Here is a 19716-nt window from a genome sequence, read left to right as displayed (position 1 = left end):
TAAAAGAAAAAGGAAACAATTATTTATTTATTTTTTTGGTTTTCACCCACTGGTTCCTAGGCGAAGGGGCCCTAGTAGTCCAGAGTTCGGGGCGAGTTCTGACATTAAGTGGTTTCAATCCCCTACCAAATGCAGTTGCGGGGGATCGAACTGTGGTCCTCCCTACCAAGTTCAGTGTCAATCATCATTAAACCAACTAAAACAAACCAAATTAAACAATAAACATTAAAAATTTGACTTATTAATTGAACTTGTAACATAACACCAAACTAAGGATAAACTTCAATGAGAGACTTGAAACCCCATATGGGAGTAATTTTGTAGCTGCCGAAGCCTGCATCATATATGAGTTTCTCCCATTCTTTTTTTTCTCTTTCTTTTCCATTGTACAAAGTCAGCATTACCATGTCAAAGTTCAGTTGCAACTCAGTTAACTCACGATTATCACTTGTTTCATCAATTGACATGTCAATGATTATAACCTTTCCATCTTTGCCTTTTCCAGAAATAGCTTCTTTGCTATTCTTCAATATCTTTAAGCAGAGCTCATCATTCCAATCATGTAGAATCCACTATTAAAAAAAACAGAGATTTTAACTATTTAGTTTATGTACATTGTTAAAAATATATGCATGCAACTTAGTTTGATTTTCATAAGATATATAGTTGAAGTTTTTTTGGAGACAATTGTAAAATGCAAATTCTTGTTACTTAAAAATTTCCACTTGCCAATATTTTTAAATGAATGTTTCGACCAAAACACCACAGGGGACAGATACGACATAAAACACCGTCTAAAATTTGAATTTTGAGCTGGTCTTAAGTGGACTAGAAAGTGGCTATGCATTATAACGAAGTTTCACTTTATTTTTATTTTTCAACCGAAACGTGGAAATTCACAATTTTGCTCCCAGTAAGCAACAGATCATGGGTCGAATTTCGTTGCTCCAATTTGAAGGCATGTTTAGAAAATTATAAACTACTCCCCCACAAAATTTGGTAGCATTCCGACGGCGTCTCAATTTATTTTGATTTTTCGACCAAAATAGTTATATTCGACCAAAACATATGATCACAACTAGGCAACGCCCGTAAGGTATGACTTTCTTATCTATTAAGGGCGTGTTTGATCTGCTAGAAAATAAGGTACTGGAGAAAACAACTTTAGTTTTACTGTGTTTGATTTTAAAACTGTTTCTAGAACTGGACAAACTAGAGGACAAGGGAATGAACAAAACCTAGAATTTTTGTCCCCCACTGAATTACGAGACAATTTTTTGTCCTCTGCACAAGTTGTCCCAAGTATCAAATTAAATAACATATTGTCCACATCGTACAATACAAAAATTGGTCAATACCTTAAACTTTGTTCTGTTCTGTCAAGTACTTACATTTTACAGATCAAACGAACCCTAAGAATGAGACCCTCGTTTAATATATTCTTGAATTAAATATGTGTTTGAAGCATGATGACGTATCGTCACACTCTCATATTCATGCTTATTTAAGGGACATTAGACTCTTTTTAGAGGTTTTTAGTGAATAAACCAAGAGAAATCAACTCAGAAGCAAGATTACTTGGATTACAAAGAAAGCAGGAAATTATGCAGGAAATTATGCATTTACATCACGCTGGGGGCGTGAAGCATCACGCGCCGCGTAATAAGCTTAACAGAGAAGATCACATCCTGCTTCTATTACGCACGGCGTGGGGACCTGTCCATGCGCGGCGTAATACCCTGATCAGAATATGGTTTGCCACTGACATAATCACGCGCGGCGTGAGAAGAACCACGCGCGGCGTGACAGAGGAATTGAACTATGTCGGGGGCGTGGAGCTAGTCACGTGCGGCGTAATAACATTGCTAAAGATCAGTTCTCCTCTGCCTTAATCACGCGCGGCATGGAGCAGTTACACGCGCGACGTTGTGGGAAATGAGCAACCACGTGCGGCGTGATAGATCTGACGCGCGGCGTGGTTGCGATCTATATATATTGAAAGCCATTTTCTGGAAAAGGGTTCGAAATTTTGGAGTTCATCACTGATTTTCTAAGATCTTGTGCATCAAGTGAAGTCTGATCCTGCATTCCAGTGGCTAGATTCAAGAAGTTCAACAGCATGGGAGTCTTCCTTGTGAAGTTGAAGCTTGGATTTGCTCACATCACCATGAGGAGATAAACCTCTCATAGAGGTTGGATCTAAGGATGAACTAGGTTATGTAATTGCATGCAATTTGTTCTATTGTATTGAATCTCTTGTACTAAGTGTTATTTCATGAATATCAATGCTTAATGTCTTTCAATTTCTGATCAATTTTGCAATGATTTTAGATTCTAATTATGTATGAGAATATGAGTTAGAATCCGACATGAATTCATGAAGCATTGTAGTAATTTTATATTCGATTTATATTTATAAGCAGCCCCCAATTTTTTGGGTTAGCTCCGCCACTGCCCACGTGATAATATATTAGTGAACACCTCACTATATTTTTTTTTGTAAAAAAAAAAAAAAAAACTCACTCTATTTTTAATGGACACGGCTTTGTAAAAAAAAACACGGCTTTGTCTTATTTTTAATGTTAGATCGTCTAATAATTTTTTTTTTTTACTTATAATAATTTATTAGGCTTGAATGATCAATTCATCCCTGTAAGTTTGCGAGTTTTTGATTTTCATCGTTGTATCTTTTTGTTTTAAAATAGTTCCTGAATGTGCAAATCCATTTGGTTTTAGTTCCTAACGTTAATTGTCCGGAACAGTCATGCATCCATTTCTGCGACATTGACGGTGCTAAAGTCATTAAATTTGCCTTGAATTGGGATCGAAGTAAACATGCAAATTTGAACAAAAACAAACATCGTACTAAGACGGAAAATCAAAACAAAAACTCACTGTTGAATAACAAAATTGTGCATATATACATATCGATATCAGAACATAACCTATTATCCAACCACGACAGATATTGGATTGATATCGGAGTATAACCTATTATCCAAGTACACATATGTCTGTTCCTCGCATTCAAATTATAACGATTGGATTGAAGGCTCCAATGGTAAAACAGCACTGATTGGACACAGAATAATCCAAGTTTTGAAAATCACAGCCTACAGAATCTAAACAAAGCATGGGTACAGCACTCCTGGCCCAAATGTAAAAAGGAGCACAAACTACATCCAAGCCCAACAAACAAAATAGCTAAACAGACCCAACAAAATACCAGATAATCGCCCAGCAGAAGCTGAATTGCAGAGAAAACAGACGAGAATTATCCAACTGAAAAACAAACGCCAAAAAACAACCGCCAAGAGTCCTACAACCAGAGATCCGGAGATAGCGATCATTGATCAAGTAACCTAGCTAGAAATTTAACTCTTAAAGATAAGTGAGATTACTGGAGTTCGAACTCCAACCTCCTTTACGGTTATCTTTCTGTCTTAGTGTTGATTTTTTTTTTTCACTTTAAGGAGAGTCGGAACTTCTCGTGGTTGAGGTATTGGGGTGTTCTTGTTTTTGAAGTTGGTGTGTTTGTTTTGTTTTTTTCCTAGTGTAATTTTTGGTGTGTTTGTTTTTTTCGACTTGTAATGCAAACGGTGTGAAAACTGCAGGAAATCTGTTCCATAGAAATGCTCTTGAAATGCATATAAGCTACACATATATCCCTTGAAACAAACACACAAGACATTATCACAACGTAAAAATGGATTTGAGTATGAATTATGGCAATATTGAAGAAAGTGATTTGTATGATGCTCAATTCCATTTGTACAAACATATATACAACATTCAAAGTTCTATGGCACTCAAATTTTGCAGTGGAGTTAGGCATAGCAGATGCAATCCACAACCATGGAAAACCCATAACACTTGCTGAATTAGCTTCATCTTTAAAACTCCACCCTTCTAAAGTTAATATCCTATATCGACTCAAGTGAAATCAATTTTTAAATGTTCCTTATAGCTTATACAATGAGAGTGAAATCAATAAACGTTTTAATTATTTTTGCTTGTTGCTTAAAAAAGTGTTGCCGAAGGCTATAAATAAATGTTGTAATTCTCTCAATTCCATCGTCTTCATAGCTTAAAAAAGTGTTGCCCTGAAAATCTTTTAATCATTTTCTTCACCTCAAATTTTCTTATAGAAGTGAGAGCATATACTTCCACACACACAAATTCTTGAACATATAAACATTAATGCATAGTAATACGGTCAAGAATACTAACTTTTTCTAGTGAGGGTTATGTAGAATGAAAACACGATAATGTCCAATACGAGTCTCGCTAATGCGACCAAGATGTCGAAGAATGTTATGACAACTTTTTAGTGCTTATACAATGAGAGTCTAGCTATAAGGAACATTTAAAAATTGATTTCACTCTCATTAAAAATTATTAGACGATCTAACATTAACGTTTATTGATTTCACTCTCATTGTATATATAAGCTATAATTATTATGTCAAGCTCTACACAATACAAATTGATTTCACTCTCATTGCACACTTACAATGTCCTAACATAATTACTGTAAAGAGATACAAGGATTATTGATAATTATTAAACAAGAAGCCAATCTCTTCAGAAAAAATATTTGCTCCTTTTTTTTAACGACAAATATATTATTATTAATAGTCAGTCTCTTCAGAAAATATATTTGCTCCTCCTAAAAGTTTTAGGTTTGATTCTTTCTGGTGCCAATTTGAGTGGACTAATTTAGTTTCTTCAAAAAAGAAAATATTATTAATAGTCAGTCTCTATACAATACGAATAGAGGCTGGAAAAAAAACGAAACTACAAAATAAATGCGCCGTATTTGCACACTTACATTGTCCTAACTTAAATACTGTAAAGAGATACATGGATTATTGATAATTATTAAACAAGAAGCCAACAGAATTACAGTAAAGAAATACATCTATATATGGATATTAGCAACAAGACAAAGAGGATTCTTCTTGTGCTGAGAGATCCCAGGAAGCACTTCTGTATCAATATCTTCCTTCACTAATCCATGTGGCAATGTCCAATCAAAAGAATAGAGAAGATTTGCAAGCGTAAGTTCCAATGACGCAACTCCCATAGATATGCCGGGGCAAATTCTACGACCAGCTCCAAAGGGTATTAGTTCAAAATCTTGTCCGGTAAAATTTATAGAACTTTCTAAAAATCTCTCGGGATAAAATTCTTGTGAGTTTTTCCAAAAATTATGGTCTCTTTGAATAGCCCAAGCATTCACATAAACTATTGTCTTGGGTGGAATATCGTAGCCACTTATAATACATTTTTCCCTTGATTCTCTTGGCACAAGAAGTGGGGCTGGTAGGTGCAATCGTAGTACCTCTTTAATTACTGCTTTCAAATATGGAAAATTTTGAATATCATCTTCTTCTAAAAAGTCTTTTTTAACTCCCATATTGTTCCTAATTTCTTCTTGTACTTTCTTCATTACTCTTGGATTTTTTATTAAGGTAGTCATAGCCCAAACCGATGTGGCTGATGTGGTATCTGTTGCGGCTATAAGCATATCCTATAAAAAAAACACATAGCAAAATTATTTGAGAGTCTATATATAAGGAATTCACCAAAAATAAATAAAATATGATAAAAGAGAAAAATTGAAATAAAATAACATACCACAAGGACAGCTTTGATGTGATCAAAAGTGAAATGGAAGGGAAATGAATGGTTCTTCTTCAATTGGAGTAAGACATCAACAATATCTTCTTCTTCTGCAATTTGTTGTCTATTTGGATCCAAATGTTCATCAATAATCTCTTGATAAAACTTATCAAACTCCTTGAAAAGTGTATCAACACGACCATGCAATCCTCTAAGTTTATCAATCCAACCCATAAATGGAATATAATCAGAAACAAAGAATTCTTTAAGTAAAGCATGTAACTCATAAAACAATCCATGAAACCTACTTCTCTCATTTCCTTGATTCTCATAGTTTTTCCCAAAAGCAATTCTACATATTGTAGTAGTTGAGAGTGAAGTCAATAACTCACTCAAATTTGTAACACTTGAACAAGTAGCATGTCCTGAAATTTTTTGAATCATTTTCTTCACCTCAAATTTTCTTATAGAAGAATAATATGACACACGTTTGGAACCTAATATATGAACAACACAAATTTTTCTTATTTCTCTCCAAAATTCACCATATTGAGAAAACCCAATTTCTGACCCATTATAAGATAATTTTCGTTGACCGTAGAATATTGGTCTATTACAAAAGATAAGATCATTGTTTTTCAATACTTGTTTGACAATTTCAGCTGAAGAAACAACAATAGCTTTTCTAAAACCAAGTTTAAGTGAAAATAGAGGACCATATATTTTTGAGAATTGTGAAAATTGAAGATGAAGATTACAAATATCTAGTTGATGAAGATTCCCTATTATGGGAAGACCTTTAGGACCAGGTGGATTATGTGTTTTATGTTTGTGGAAAAAAATAAGTAAAGGAAGAATTATCAACAGAACAAGTAGAAACAACATTGTTACGTACAATTAATTAATGTTTTATATTTTGAAAGAGAAAGAATTAATGACAACATTGTTACAATATTGTATGTTATATATATATATACGTCCATATTCTTTCAAAGTCAAAATTAAGCTTCAGCCTCAATATTATATAGTAGAATTATAAGTGCCAAAATCACAAGGTGTTCCAACACATATAAATATGCAACATTCTTTATTTGACTTTTATTCTTGAACCAATCACACCGTTTAATAAAAAGTTAATTTTATATATACACACACACAAACAATGACAATTTTCTTTTCTTCCAAAAAAACAAGCCAACTATTTTCAAATTAAAATAATAATTGTCTTTTAAGTATACATGATAAAAAAAAAATTTATGATAAACTTTCTGTAAATATTAGCTTAAAGTAAATCATTAATAATTTCAAGTCACTTGACACACATAAAAATAGAATATCATTTACGGTATGCAATTTTAATTTTTTTATGATCAAATTTGTATCTTTTATTACTTAAATTTTTGTATGAAATATAATTTTTTGTTTAATTTATATATTATAATTTTTTTAGCGATCGCCACCCGAATTTTATTTCCTGATTCCGCCACTGGATCCATCACATCACACAGAAATAGAAACTTTGTTTTTTTTTTCCATCGAAACCTTTTTCCTTTTTTAAAATAAGGCATTTATTTTTAAACAAAAGAGCAAGTCCACAAAATATATATTGATAAAGAAAAAATACAAAAGAATGGATCATACAACCTAAACAAAGAAGCTTAACAAAAACGATAATAATTTTTTGTCCTAATGAACATAATTTTTTCATCAATATAAAATAATATTGTATGTTATATATACGTCCATGTGTGAAGACTGAAGAACTAGCTGGCAACTCAAGATTATTTATATTTTTTTAGTCAAAAAACAAGTGCCAAAATCACGAGGTGTTCCAAACACATAAATATTCCATTTCTTCTGTAATGTACCACAGTTTATTGTAACAACTTGGACAGCATGCATATCATACATCATACAGTATGATAAATTAATGCATTTCAAAAGAACACTATTTTTTGTTTTTTCTTTTTATTAATGAGTAATATTAAACAGTATTCCGAGACACTTGTTGAGTATAGCAAAAAGAAAATAAAAGATAAAATTAATAAGGGTGTGATAACTTTTTACACTTTTAAGCAATGTTTTAAAAATCAAACCAGAGATCGAATCGGCATGGACCTTCGATTCATGGTTCAAATGATTAGACAGATTTAACCGTTATTGAACCGATTAAACCACGTATTAAATATAAATATCCACTATAAAAATTCCTAGAAAATTAAGTTTGGGTGGGTGATTGTTTGAGGCTTAATTGAAGGTTGATTTTGCGGAAAATTAAGTTTTTTTTTTTTTTTTAACTAAACACAGAAAATTAAGTTTTTAAATGATGATTTAAAGTTTTTGACATAAAATAGTGGCTTAAACTTGATTATTATTAGAAAAATATTTATTTATGATAAAATGGACCAAAGTGTATATTTTAACATAAAGTGGAGGAATGATGTCCCTTCCAAAACGAATGTTTTTGGGTTGTGATTACTTCTAGAGAAGCTTACCAAATCTAAATCATAGAGGTAATCTGTCTAACCCTCATGACCTTTCTTTTGTGTTTTGCTTTAGAAACATTGAAGAGTGTTCCCATCTTTTTTTCAATTGTTCTTTTACTCGAGGTGTGTGGGACGATATCTTTAAATGGTTAGGAATTGTTTTACCAATAGTGTAGTTCTTATGAGTTGGCTGTATTATAAAGTTAAAACAACTTGTGCAAGAAACAAGATGTGTAGGTGCAACAACATGAACAAGATGTGTCAGACGTACATCTTACTAAGGGGGAGAAACATGTACGTACAACATGTTGAACTAGATGTCCCAAACAAATGGTGTAGGACATATTTCCCCTGTACAGAAGGCCGAAGAACTTAAAGCTTATCCAAAGGCGCGTGATTCTCTCAAGTTTGTTACAAACGCGAATTTACGATGGCCATCTGTTTAATGGTGAGATAATAAAATTTGTTATCGAACCAATATGTTAGATACGATTGGGGATCATAACTAACTTTGATAAAAGGATAAGATTAAATCTTTTATCTTATGAATTAAGTTTTGAAACAAAGTTTGTTTTAAAACTAAATCATATGAGCTGACATCTCAAGATCTCTACAATCAAGAGGAGATGTCGAAAAGATTAACATGAATCTTTTATCTTATGAAAGAAGTTTTAAATCAAAAGTTTGTGCAAGCAATAAATAGAGACTCAAGCATACGTTTTGAAGCACAAGCAATAACCGAAGATTGCGAGTCCAAGACCTTGTGCTCACTGTGCAAGGTATACAACCGGTGATTAAGGCTTAAAGGCGTTAGGTACTTAATTGCTAGGTTGTTGTTATCGTTGAATGTCTATTCAAACTTGTGATAGTGGTGAGAGGAAGGTGAGCAATAACTCATATCTAGGAGAGTAAGCTCTTAGGTAGAAAAATACTAGGATTAAGAAAAGGCATACATATCAACAGGTTTTGGTATGCGTTGTAAGACTAAGTATTAATTCAAAGTAGTGGGTTTCCTTTCCTGGATTGGTATCCCTAAAGTAGGTGTGGTTTGCACTGAATTGGGTTAACAATTACTTGTGTCGTTTATTGTTTTCAGTATTTACTTTAGTATTATTAAGTTGATCCTGCAATCCAGTTGTCTAACCAGTTGTCTAAGACATCTAGCAATTTACACAGTTGTCTCAGACATCGTGTAATACATCTGTCCTGCCAAGAACAGAATTTCAAATAGGGTTGGAATTTTTATCGTCTAGTAACACTGTCAAACCTAAAAAATGCAAATGTGTTATAGACACTTGATTTGGTTGGTAACCACTTGGTGTATTTTGAAGCTTAGAAACAATATTATTTTCAATGGTGCTTTGCCGGATGCTTCCTCTTTGGTGGGAGATATTTTAGCATTTTCTTGAGTTTGGTTTAGTAGTCGCTTAGGTTGTAAATTTTTTTTTCTTTCTATGATTTGTGTAATGATCCTTTGTTTATTTACAAAGCTTCTAATAACATACTTTGTTTTGTAAGGGATTGAGTAACTCTTTCTTGTACTCACTTATATTGAATTTTACTTATTAAAAAAAAATAAGAAGGAAGGAAAGTGTAATTCAATTTTTTTAAAAAAAGATGTGAGTATAATTTACTCTATTAATAATATTTTTAAAATGTACAATGTAATTGAGACGTAGCTAGGTGAGCCGTGGGAAATTATCTATTATTATTATCCCCCCGTGATAATTAATTAGTCTTGTTCCAACATATTATATACATGGAAAATTAACACATTAATATAATATATGTGAAATATATTATTATCATTAATTAATTACCTCTATTATTTAATGTATATAATTTGACATTTATATAATGTTTTAATTTCAACAACAAAATTAATATAATATATGGAAGATTCTTTATTTGACTTTGATACATATTTTTTTTTTCAAACTCAAGCAACGCTTTTCATTTTAAATTACATTGTGTTATTAGTTTTGACAAATGCTAACGAGTATTTTCGAACTACTTTTTACGACCTTAAATAGTAAGTTATTTATAGAATTTTTATGGGAATGCCTAAAGTCAACATATTGAAAATTGTAGTATTTAATTTTTTAAATAAAAAATTCTTTAATCAAAATACTTAAAAAGTGCCCCTAGGGCAAGACCGAAATTAGTTTTTTAAGTTATAAGTACCATATTTTCTTCTATGATTTATCAACGGTCATTAATATCCATCAGAAAATCAACTAAACAAATATAAACTGAATTCTTCTTTCTTAACCAATTTTTTTCATATGCCAAAATAGTAGATTGAACATCTAACCACTTGTTTAACGAGTCTAAATTTCTTACAACTTCAATTATTAATTCTTGGTACATGGTTTGAATAATTATATACAGATGCATGCAATAAACATGGTTTAATAATTTATACCACTATATATAAACACTTGTGCTATATATAGTCTAAGGCAATGCATTCGTGATAACATAAACACTAGTGAGGAAATTAAATATAAGTCATTAACCATGGAAATTGAATTAATTTCTAGAGAAACCATAAAACCTTCGTTACCAACTCCTTCTCACCTCAGAATATATCCACTTTCTTTCATTGACAACATTATGCGCCGTACATATGTGCCAATAATTTTCTTTTACAAACCAAATGACATTAGTGACCAAAATTTCAAAATATCACAACTTCGAAAATCTTTATCTCAACTTTTATCCAAATATTATCCTTTTGCCGGTAGATTGAAAGATAAAATTACCATCGAATGTAATGATCAAGGTGTGTCGTTTTTAGTCGCAAAAATAAAAAACAAATTATCAGAAATCCTCCAAAATCCTACCGATAATTTGTTGAACCCTTTGTTTCCCGATGAATTGCAATGGACCAATATGGATTGGAGTGAAACTCTAATTTCATTTCAAATCAATTGTTTTTCATGCGGAGGAATGGCTATAAGTACTTGTGTGAGTCACAAAGTTAGTGATGCTTCGACCATTTTGAACTTCATGCATGATTGGTCTCTCATCAACCGGAAAATTGAAGAAGAAAATGAAACGGGTTTTTTAGTATTACCTGTTTCTAATTTACTTGATGGTGGAGCTTCAATTTTTTCACAGAAAGACTTACCTATTTTCCAAGAAGTTTTGCCGTTAAAAAGAGAAAGCAATGTTGTGTGCAAAAGGTTTGTATTTCAACCCTCAATGATTAATTTTCTCAAAGCCATGGTAACTTCTAGCCCTGGGAGTATAGAAGTTGTAACCGCATGGATTTACAAGTGTGTGGTTTCAATAATAGGGTTAAATATTGAGACAACACCGTTTAACACGGTTGTTGACCTTCGTAAAAAAATGGTTCCTCCATTGTCTGAAAAGTGTGTAGGTAATATAATATGGCCCATGTCTATAGTTTTTGATAAGAAAGAAATGGAGTTGGAAGATTTGGTATGCAAAATAGAAGAAGGGTTATATGAATTTAATGACGTTTATCCAAAAATATTTGGAGAAAATAGGAAGGATAATTTGTCATTGATATCTAAGTGCTTGAAACAAGCTACTGATCCTCGCCCTGAGAATGAAAATACATTTACCTTTTCTAGTTGGTGTAGGTTACCAATGTATAAAACAGATTTTGGATGGGGAAAACCAACATGGGTTACCACTTATAGTAGTTTTTCAAGGGATGTCATAATTCTAATGGATACAAAAAATGGGAATGGGATTGAAGTGATGGTGAACTTGAAAGAGAATGTTATGGAAAAATTTGAGCATGAAGTGGAACTTCTTCAACATGCTTCCTTTATTCCGAATCCGAGCAATGTTGAACACGATGCATGACTATAATTTTTTATATGAGCGGGATATCCATAATCCTGCTTTATGCTGAAAGCAGTGAAGTTTGTTGGGGTGTCATGTTGGGTGTCGATGGATCAGGGGGATTCGAGGCCTTTAATTTATTGTTTTGTCCTATCTGTCGTTGATCTTTGTCTCTCTCTTCCTGAGGAGTATTATTTTACTTGTGGTGGTGCCTTTGAGGGGCTTTAGTTTGGTGGTTGTGTGCCTCCTTGTTTTTTTTAGTTTATTTGCTTGTTTGTTTTCTTGTCTTACCTTAACGATTGTTAAGTTCTTGTGGAATATATTTCTGGTACCGCTTTGTTTTTCTGAATTTTCTTTTATATATTTTTTTATATTTACATATAATATAGTTACCATTCAAAAAAAATATTGTAAACATTATAATCATATTTTAAAAATTGACAACGTATTTTGAGAGATATGTTAAACCATTTTTTTATGAAAAAGACTGTTATGAAAAAATTTGAGCATGAATTCTTATGCTTCTCATCTTAATCCAAACAATGTTGAACACGATGCATAACATATGTGCTCTCTTCTCAAGGTCTTTTGATTCTTGTTTATATATATGCTTCTCTTAATAATGTTTTTCATTAAGTATTGAGTTTCTAATGTAATGCGAAATTTATATGATCGTTTGAAATTCAAACATGTAATATTAGTGGAAAATTCTATTTCTTTTTTTTTGTAAAGAAAAAAAAATACTCTATTTTGAAGGACACAGCTTTTGTAGTCTAATAATTTACTATTATGTCATTAAATTAGATTATAAAAATCATGAATAGGAAAGAAAAAAGTTAATTGGAAGAACAAATTTATACAATTTTGTATTTACTCAAAAACAAAATGTTCATTTATTTAAATTCATAGAAAATATATATCAATCGAAATCATTACATATTCATTCATTTTAATATTAACAATTAAAATTATTATAATATGCAAGATTCTTTTTTTGACTTTGTATAATATTTGTTTTTTCAAACACAAGACAACGTCTTCTTGTTTAAATAACACATGGTGTGAATAGGTTATTGATGCAATATAGACGAGTTAGTATTAATTTATTCTTATACAGTATTATTTTATAAACCATGTTTTTTTTAATGGCCATTTCTTGCAATAGTGCTATATAATTCTTGTCCACATGCAGGTGACCAGTAATAAATTAATCTAAGTAGTAACAGTATATAATCTCTTAATCATGTGGTTAGGGGTTCGGTTCATCGCTCATGCATAACGATAAAATTTGATTGGAATAAGAGAACTTTTCTCGTGTGCCCCATAAATTTTTCGATAGAAATTAGTCATCGTTTTAACGACTATTGAAACTCCATACCAATATATATGGCAACCAAAAAAATCTTGTACTGCATGTGAATTACTACTAATGTTTTCTTCTTTTATATATAAATTTATTTTAAAAATTTATTTATTAAACATAGTAATGGTCCACCTTTTGACTATTTTTGAGATATTCATATTAGACACACCCTCAATATGATATACTTCTTTGTTTTTAGTAATTTATATATTCGATTTATATTTATAAGCAGCCCCCAATTTTTTGGGTTAGCTCCGCCACCGCCCACGTGATAATATATTAGTGGACACCTCACTATATTTTTTTTGTAAAAAAAAAAAACTCACTCTATTTTTAATGGACACAGCTTTGTCTTATTTTTAATGTTAGATTGTCTAATAATTTTTATTTTTTTTTACTTATCATAATTTATTAGGCTTGAATGATGAATTCATCCATGTAAGTTTGCGAGTTTTTGATTTTCATCTCTGTATCTTTTTGTTTTAAAATAGTTACTGAATGTGCAAATCCATTTGGTTTTAGTCCCTAACGTTAAGTGTCGTTACAAAAATGAGAACATGGCAAACAGAGGCTGACGTGGCAATGTGCAACGAGGCAAACGACGGTGGTTATGTCATTAAATTAGATTATCAAAATCATGAATTGACAATAAAAACGTTATATGGAAGAACAAAATTACGCAATTTTTTTTACACAAAAACAACAATGTTCATTCGTTCAAATGCATAGGAAATACATCAACTGAAATCATTACATATTCAATTTCGCTAAAAACTAATAAGGATAACTGACAAAAGGTTCATGGCATCCGAGTTAATAGTATAAAACGGTTTAATATCTTAACAAAGCCTGCAATTGATATGATTTTCAATTGTCCGGAACAGTCACGCATATGTTTCTGCGACGTTGGCGGCGCTAAATTCATTAAATTTGCCTTGAATTGGGATTGAAGTAAACATGCAAATTTGAACAAAAACAAAGCGGAAAATCGAAACATAAACTCACTGCTGAATAACAGAATTGTGCATATATATACATATTGTTATCTGGTCTTATTGAATCAATATCAGAACATAACCTATTATCCAACCAGCACAAATATTGGATTGATATCGGAGTAACCTGTTATCCAAGTACACATATGTCCGTTCTTCGCATTTAAATTATAACGATTGGATTGAGGGCTCCAATGGTAAAACAGCACTAATTGGACACAGAATAATCCAAGTTTTGAAAAACACTGCCTGCAGAATCTAAACAGAGCATGGGTACAGGACTCCTGGCCCAAATGTAAAAAAGGAGCACAAACTACATCCAAGCCCAACAAACAAAATAGCTAAACAGACCCAACAAAATACCAGATAATCCCCCAACAGAAGCTGAATTGCAAAGAAAACGGTAGAGTAACAGAAGCTCTGTCGGGAGACGAGAATTATCCAACTGAAAATCAAACACCAAAAAATAACCGCCAAGTGTCCTAAAACTAGAGATCCGGAGATAGTGATCATTGAACAAGTAGCCTAGCTAGAAATTTCACCCTTAAAATGGATAAATGAGATGACCGGGGTTCGAATCTCAAACCTCCTGTATATATAATACAAAGTCCTACTAACTGAATTAAGCTCACGGGATCTCTTTTATAAAAATTTAGTTTAATGAGAATCATAATATCATGATACTTAAATAAAGATTATTTAACAAGTAGCACATTATTTTAAACCCATAACTTACTTGTAAATAACATAATTATAATTAAGTATAGAGGGAGCATTTGAAAATAACAATCATGGGAAATACATATCAAATAGAAACATTAAACATTCGATGTAAAAGAAAAAGGAAACAATTATTTATTTATTTTTTTTGTTTTCACCCTCTGGTTCCTAAAGGAAGGGGCTCTAGTAGTCCAGGGTTCGGGACGAGTTCTGGCATCAAGTGGTTCCAGTCCCCTCCCAAATGCAGTTACGGGGGATCGAACCGTGATCCTCCCTACCAAGTTCAGCGCCAATCACCACTGAACCAACTAAAACAAAGCAAATTAAACAATAAACATTAAAAATTTGACTTATTAATTGAACTTGTAACGTAACACCAAACTAAGGATAAACTTCAATGAGAGACTTGAAACCCCATATGGGAGTAATTTTGTAGCAGCTGAAGCCTGCATCATATATGAGTTTCTCCCATTCTTTTTTTTCTCTTTCTTTTCCATTGTACAAAGTCAGCATTACCATGTCAAAGTTCAGTTGCAACTCAGTTAACTCACGATTATCACTTGTTTCATCAATTGACATGTCAATGATTATAACCTTTCCATCCTTGCCTTTTCCAGAAATAGCTTCTTTGCTATTCTTCAATATCTTTAAGCAGAGCTCATCATTCCAATCATGTAGAATCCACTATTAAAAAAAACAGAGATTTTAACTATTTAGTTTATGTACATTGTTAAAAATATATACATGCAACTTAGTTTGATTTTCATAAGATATATAGTTGAAGTTTTTTTGGAGACAATTGTAAAATGCAAATTGTTGTTACTTAAAAATTTCCACTTGCCAATATTTTTAAATGAATGTTTCGACCAAAACACCACAGGGGGCAGATACGACGTAAAACACCGTCTAAAATTTGAATTTTGAGCTGGTGGACTAGAAAGTGGCTATGCATTATAACGGAGTTTCACTTTATTTTTATTTTTCAATCGAAACGTGGAAAATCACAATTTTGCTCCCAGTAAGCAACAGATCATGGGTCGAATTTCGTTGCTCCAATTTGAAGGCATGTTTAGAAAATTATAAACTACTCCCCCACAAAATTTGGTAGCATTCCGACGGCCTCTCAATTTATTTTGATTTTTCGACCAAAACATATGGTCACAACTAGGCAACGCCCGTAAGGTATGACTTTCTTATCTATTAAGGGCGTGTTTGATCTGCTATAAAATAAGGTAATGGAGAAAACAACTTTAGTTTTACTGTGTTTGATTTTAAAACTGTTCCTAGAATTGGACAAACTGGAGGACAAGGGAATGAACAAAACCTAGAATTTTTGTTCCCCACTGAATTACGAGACAACTTTTTGTCCTCTGCACAAGTTGTCCCAAGTATCAAATTAAAAAACATATTGTCCACATCATACAACACAAAAATTGTTCAATACCTTAAACTTTGTTCTGTTCTGTCAAGTACTTACATTTTACAGATCAAATGAACCCTAAGAATGAGACCCTCGTTTAATATATTCTTGAATTAAATATGTGTTCGACGCATGATGACGTATCGTCACACTCTTATATCCATGCTTATTTAAGGGACATTAGACTCTTTTTAGAGGTTTTTAGTGAATAAACCAAGAGAAATCAACTCAGAAGCAAGATTACTTGGATTACAAGAAAGCAGGAAATTATGCATTTACATTACGCTGGGGGCGTGAAGCATCACACGCCGCGTAATAAGCTTCAGAGAAGATCACATCCTGCTTCTATTAAGCGCGGCGTGGAGACCTGTTCACGTGCGGCGTAATACCCTGATCAGAAGATGGTTTGCCACTGACATAATCACGCGCGGCGTGACAGAGGAATTGAACTACGCCGGGGGCGTGGAGCTAGTCACGCGCGGCGTAATAACATTGCTGAAGATCAGTTCTCCTCTTCCTTAATCACGCGCGGCGTGGAGCAGTTACACGCGCGGCGTAGTGGGAAATGAGCAACCACGCGCGGCGTGATAGATCTGACGCGCGGCGTGGTTGCTATCTGTATATATTGAAAAGCCATTTTCTGGAAAAGGGTTCGAAATTTTGGAGTTCATCACTGATTTTCTGAGATCTTGTGCATCAAGTGAAGTCTGATCCTGCACTCCAGTGGCTAGATTCAAGAAGTTCAACAGCATGGGAGTCTTCCTTGTGAAGTTGAAACTTGGATTTGCTCACATCACCATGAGGAGCTAAACCTCTCATAGAGGTTGGATCTAAGGATGAACTAGGCTATGTAATTGCATGTAATTTGTTCTATTGTATTGAATCTCTTGTACTAAGTGTTATTTCATGAATATCAATGCATAATGTCTTTCAATTTCTGATCAACTTTGCAATGATTTTAGATTCTAATTATGTATGAGAATATGAGTTAGAATCCGACATGAATTCATGAAGCATTTGAGTGTTTCCGGCCGAGAGATTGAAACATAGAGTGTAGCATACGATCAACGCGTTTTCAATTACTCCGTTGTCGGTAGCTTTCATTCAAGAGATTAGAGAAGTATCGATAAAGGATAGGGTGAATTGATCAAGAGATTGAGATTCACCATATTGTTGATCTAGTTGTGACACTTGAGTGATTCAATACGATATGATTGATTGCATGCGATTGTTATAGTTTAGGTAGTCTCGATGATCCAACCTCACTCGTTTATCATTCGATTTCCAAACGTTTCTTAACAAACCAATTTACTTAAACAAACCCCCAATATGTGTTTTAATTTTAGTATGTTCATAGACACAATCACTTTGATCGAGCAATGCAATCTCTGAGGATCGATATCTTTTTATTACTCAATTGACAACGTTTGTACACTTGCAAAAAGTCAATCAACGCATGCAAACATATATGGACAAAATCAAATGAAATCATACCTTAAGTAAAACAGCATCTGCATGAGGGATAAATTTGAACATATCTCCACCAACAAAGTTCAAATTTTCATTTCCAGTTAAGTTACCAACAACCTGTGGTTGATCCAAAACAGTGTATTTAATATCAGGAAATACTTCATGAATGAGTTTTGCAACAACTCCAGTCCCACCTCCCACATCAACCAAAGTCTCCAAACCTTCAAACACATGCTTGCAGTCTTTGAGTGCAAGCTTAAACATATGAGAATCAGCTTCCATGGCCTCTTGAAAAAAACACAGGTTATCTGATTCAGAATCTTTGTTTAGCATTTCCCAGAATGTCTCCCCATTTGCACTCTCAAATAGGCTGAGTTCTTCCTTTTCCTCAAGCAACCACTTCTTGGTGTAGTTCCACATGTTCATATAACGTGGATGACCTCCAGCAAAGAATGCTAAACACATCGGTTTGCCTCTGATGAGAAGCTTTGATGGTGGTGTTAGAGAATACATTGTTTCTTCACCTGCTTTGGCTTTCGACGTTGTTTTTGCGAAGAAACCATTGTGTGTTAGCAAGCGCATGATTCGATAGAGGATACTAACTTTAGATGGGTTTAGTTTTAAAGTTGAAGCTAATTCAACAAGTGTCATTGGTTTTCCATGGTTGTGGATTGCATCTGCTATCCCTAACTCCACTGCAAATTTGAGTGCCATAGAACTTTGAATGTTGTGTATATGTTTGTAGAAATGGATTTGAGCATCATACAACTCACTTTCTTCAATATTGCCATAATTCATACTCAAATCCATTTGTACCTTGTGATATATAATTTCTTGTGTTGTGTGTTTGTTTATATATATTGTTGTGGATTAGATATAAACTGGTATGTAGTTTATATGCATTTCAGAATGTAAGACAAAAAATAAATACTGCCTCGTTTAATCTTTTGTTTATTGGTAGTACTAATTAACACCAAATGATTATTCAAATTAAGAAGAAGAAAAAAAAGTCAACATGATCTCAACTCTATCTCATATCGTGCATTAGGCGTGGGACCTTATTATATTATACTTCTTTTTTATGAGAATGATAAAGATATATGAGAATGAATTACAACCATTAGATTTAAATAAAGGAGTAAGATTAGAACACTCTTCCAAATGTGTCACGTGACACTCTTTCTTCTCAATCATCACTCACCTTCCCTGACTCTCTCTCTCTCTTTCTTTCTTCCTTCATCAAATTTTTCCCTATCTCTATCTCTCTCTTTCTCGACGCATCTCTTGTTTTGAACATCACCGCCTCCATCTCTATTCAACTTCATGTTTTTCGAACTAACTCAAGAAACGCAGAAATTTCACCAAAATTATATAACCTACTCGCTGCATCAGAAGCTGAAAACGTCATACTTGAATTACCAAACTAACAAAATTAGCTCTAAAAATTGCAATGCAATAAAACTGAGGTATGTTGATATTATAATAAATGTGAGTTGAGTTTCACGTTGAAGAAAAAATAGAGTTTAAATTAAAATATGGTGTCAAACACACTTATGTGGTGTCGAATGCGATGACGGATGATCTGCACACCCTCTGGTGTCCCAACATCTCTACTCCCAACAAGATGAAACGACAGGTGAACAACTATGTACGTATGCACCCTTGGTGCTTTAACGTAAACACACAGAAGGCGGTTTCAACTAGAAATTATTTATGCATAAAAAAAAAACTAGAAATTATTTAGAACAACTCATAGACTCTAATATTGTAAACATTTTTCCGTCAAAAAAAATACCGTATTGTAAATATTTAAAATTG

At 32.8% G+C, this 19716-nt stretch overlaps 3 protein-coding genes across 4 annotated transcripts; 1 reads left to right on the top strand and 2 right to left on the bottom strand.

The window, feature by feature from the left end:
* LOC123881701 (isoflavone 4'-O-methyltransferase-like) lies at nucleotides 1-18839 on the bottom strand. Of its 2 annotated transcripts, none has more exons than XM_045930424.1 (2): nucleotides 17923-18784; nucleotides 1-572 (listed from the first exon to the last, which is right to left on the bottom strand). In XM_045930424.1, exons 1-2 carry the CDS (start codon nucleotides 18706-18708, stop codon nucleotides 270-272), a joined length of 1089 nt encoding a protein of 362 aa, XP_045786380.1. In that variant the 5' UTR covers nucleotides 18709-18784; the 3' UTR covers nucleotides 1-269. The 2 variants fall into 2 exon arrangements, with proteins under 2 accessions (XP_045786380.1, XP_045786381.1); XM_045930425.1 differs by lacking the exon at nucleotides 1-572 and adding an exon at nucleotides 15064-15692 and having other exon boundaries at nucleotides 17923-18839.
* Nucleotides 4861-6564, bottom strand: LOC123881699 (cytochrome P450 83B1-like). Its single transcript, XM_045930422.1, has 2 exons — nucleotides 5641-6564; nucleotides 4861-5533 (listed from the first exon to the last, which is right to left on the bottom strand). Exons 1-2 carry the CDS (start codon nucleotides 6508-6510, stop codon nucleotides 4922-4924), a joined length of 1482 nt encoding a protein of 493 aa, XP_045786378.1. The 5' UTR covers nucleotides 6511-6564; the 3' UTR covers nucleotides 4861-4921.
* LOC123881700 (stemmadenine O-acetyltransferase-like) lies at nucleotides 10601-12279 on the top strand. The gene has a single exon (XM_045930423.1). The coding sequence runs from the start codon at nucleotides 10632-10634 to the stop codon at nucleotides 11949-11951; it is 1320 nt and encodes a 439-aa protein (XP_045786379.1). The 5' UTR covers nucleotides 10601-10631; the 3' UTR covers nucleotides 11952-12279.
* Nucleotides 18840-19716: the final 877 nt, after the last annotated feature.

The sequence above is a fragment of the Trifolium pratense genome, linkage group LG4, assembly GCF_020283565.1.
Source record: "Trifolium pratense cultivar HEN17-A07 linkage group LG4, ARS_RC_1.1, whole genome shotgun sequence".
Lineage (NCBI taxonomy): Eukaryota > Viridiplantae > Streptophyta > Magnoliopsida > Fabales > Fabaceae > Trifolium > Trifolium pratense.
The sequence above is the reverse complement of the archived record's forward strand: the minus strand, read 5'-3'. Positions and strand labels throughout refer to the sequence as shown.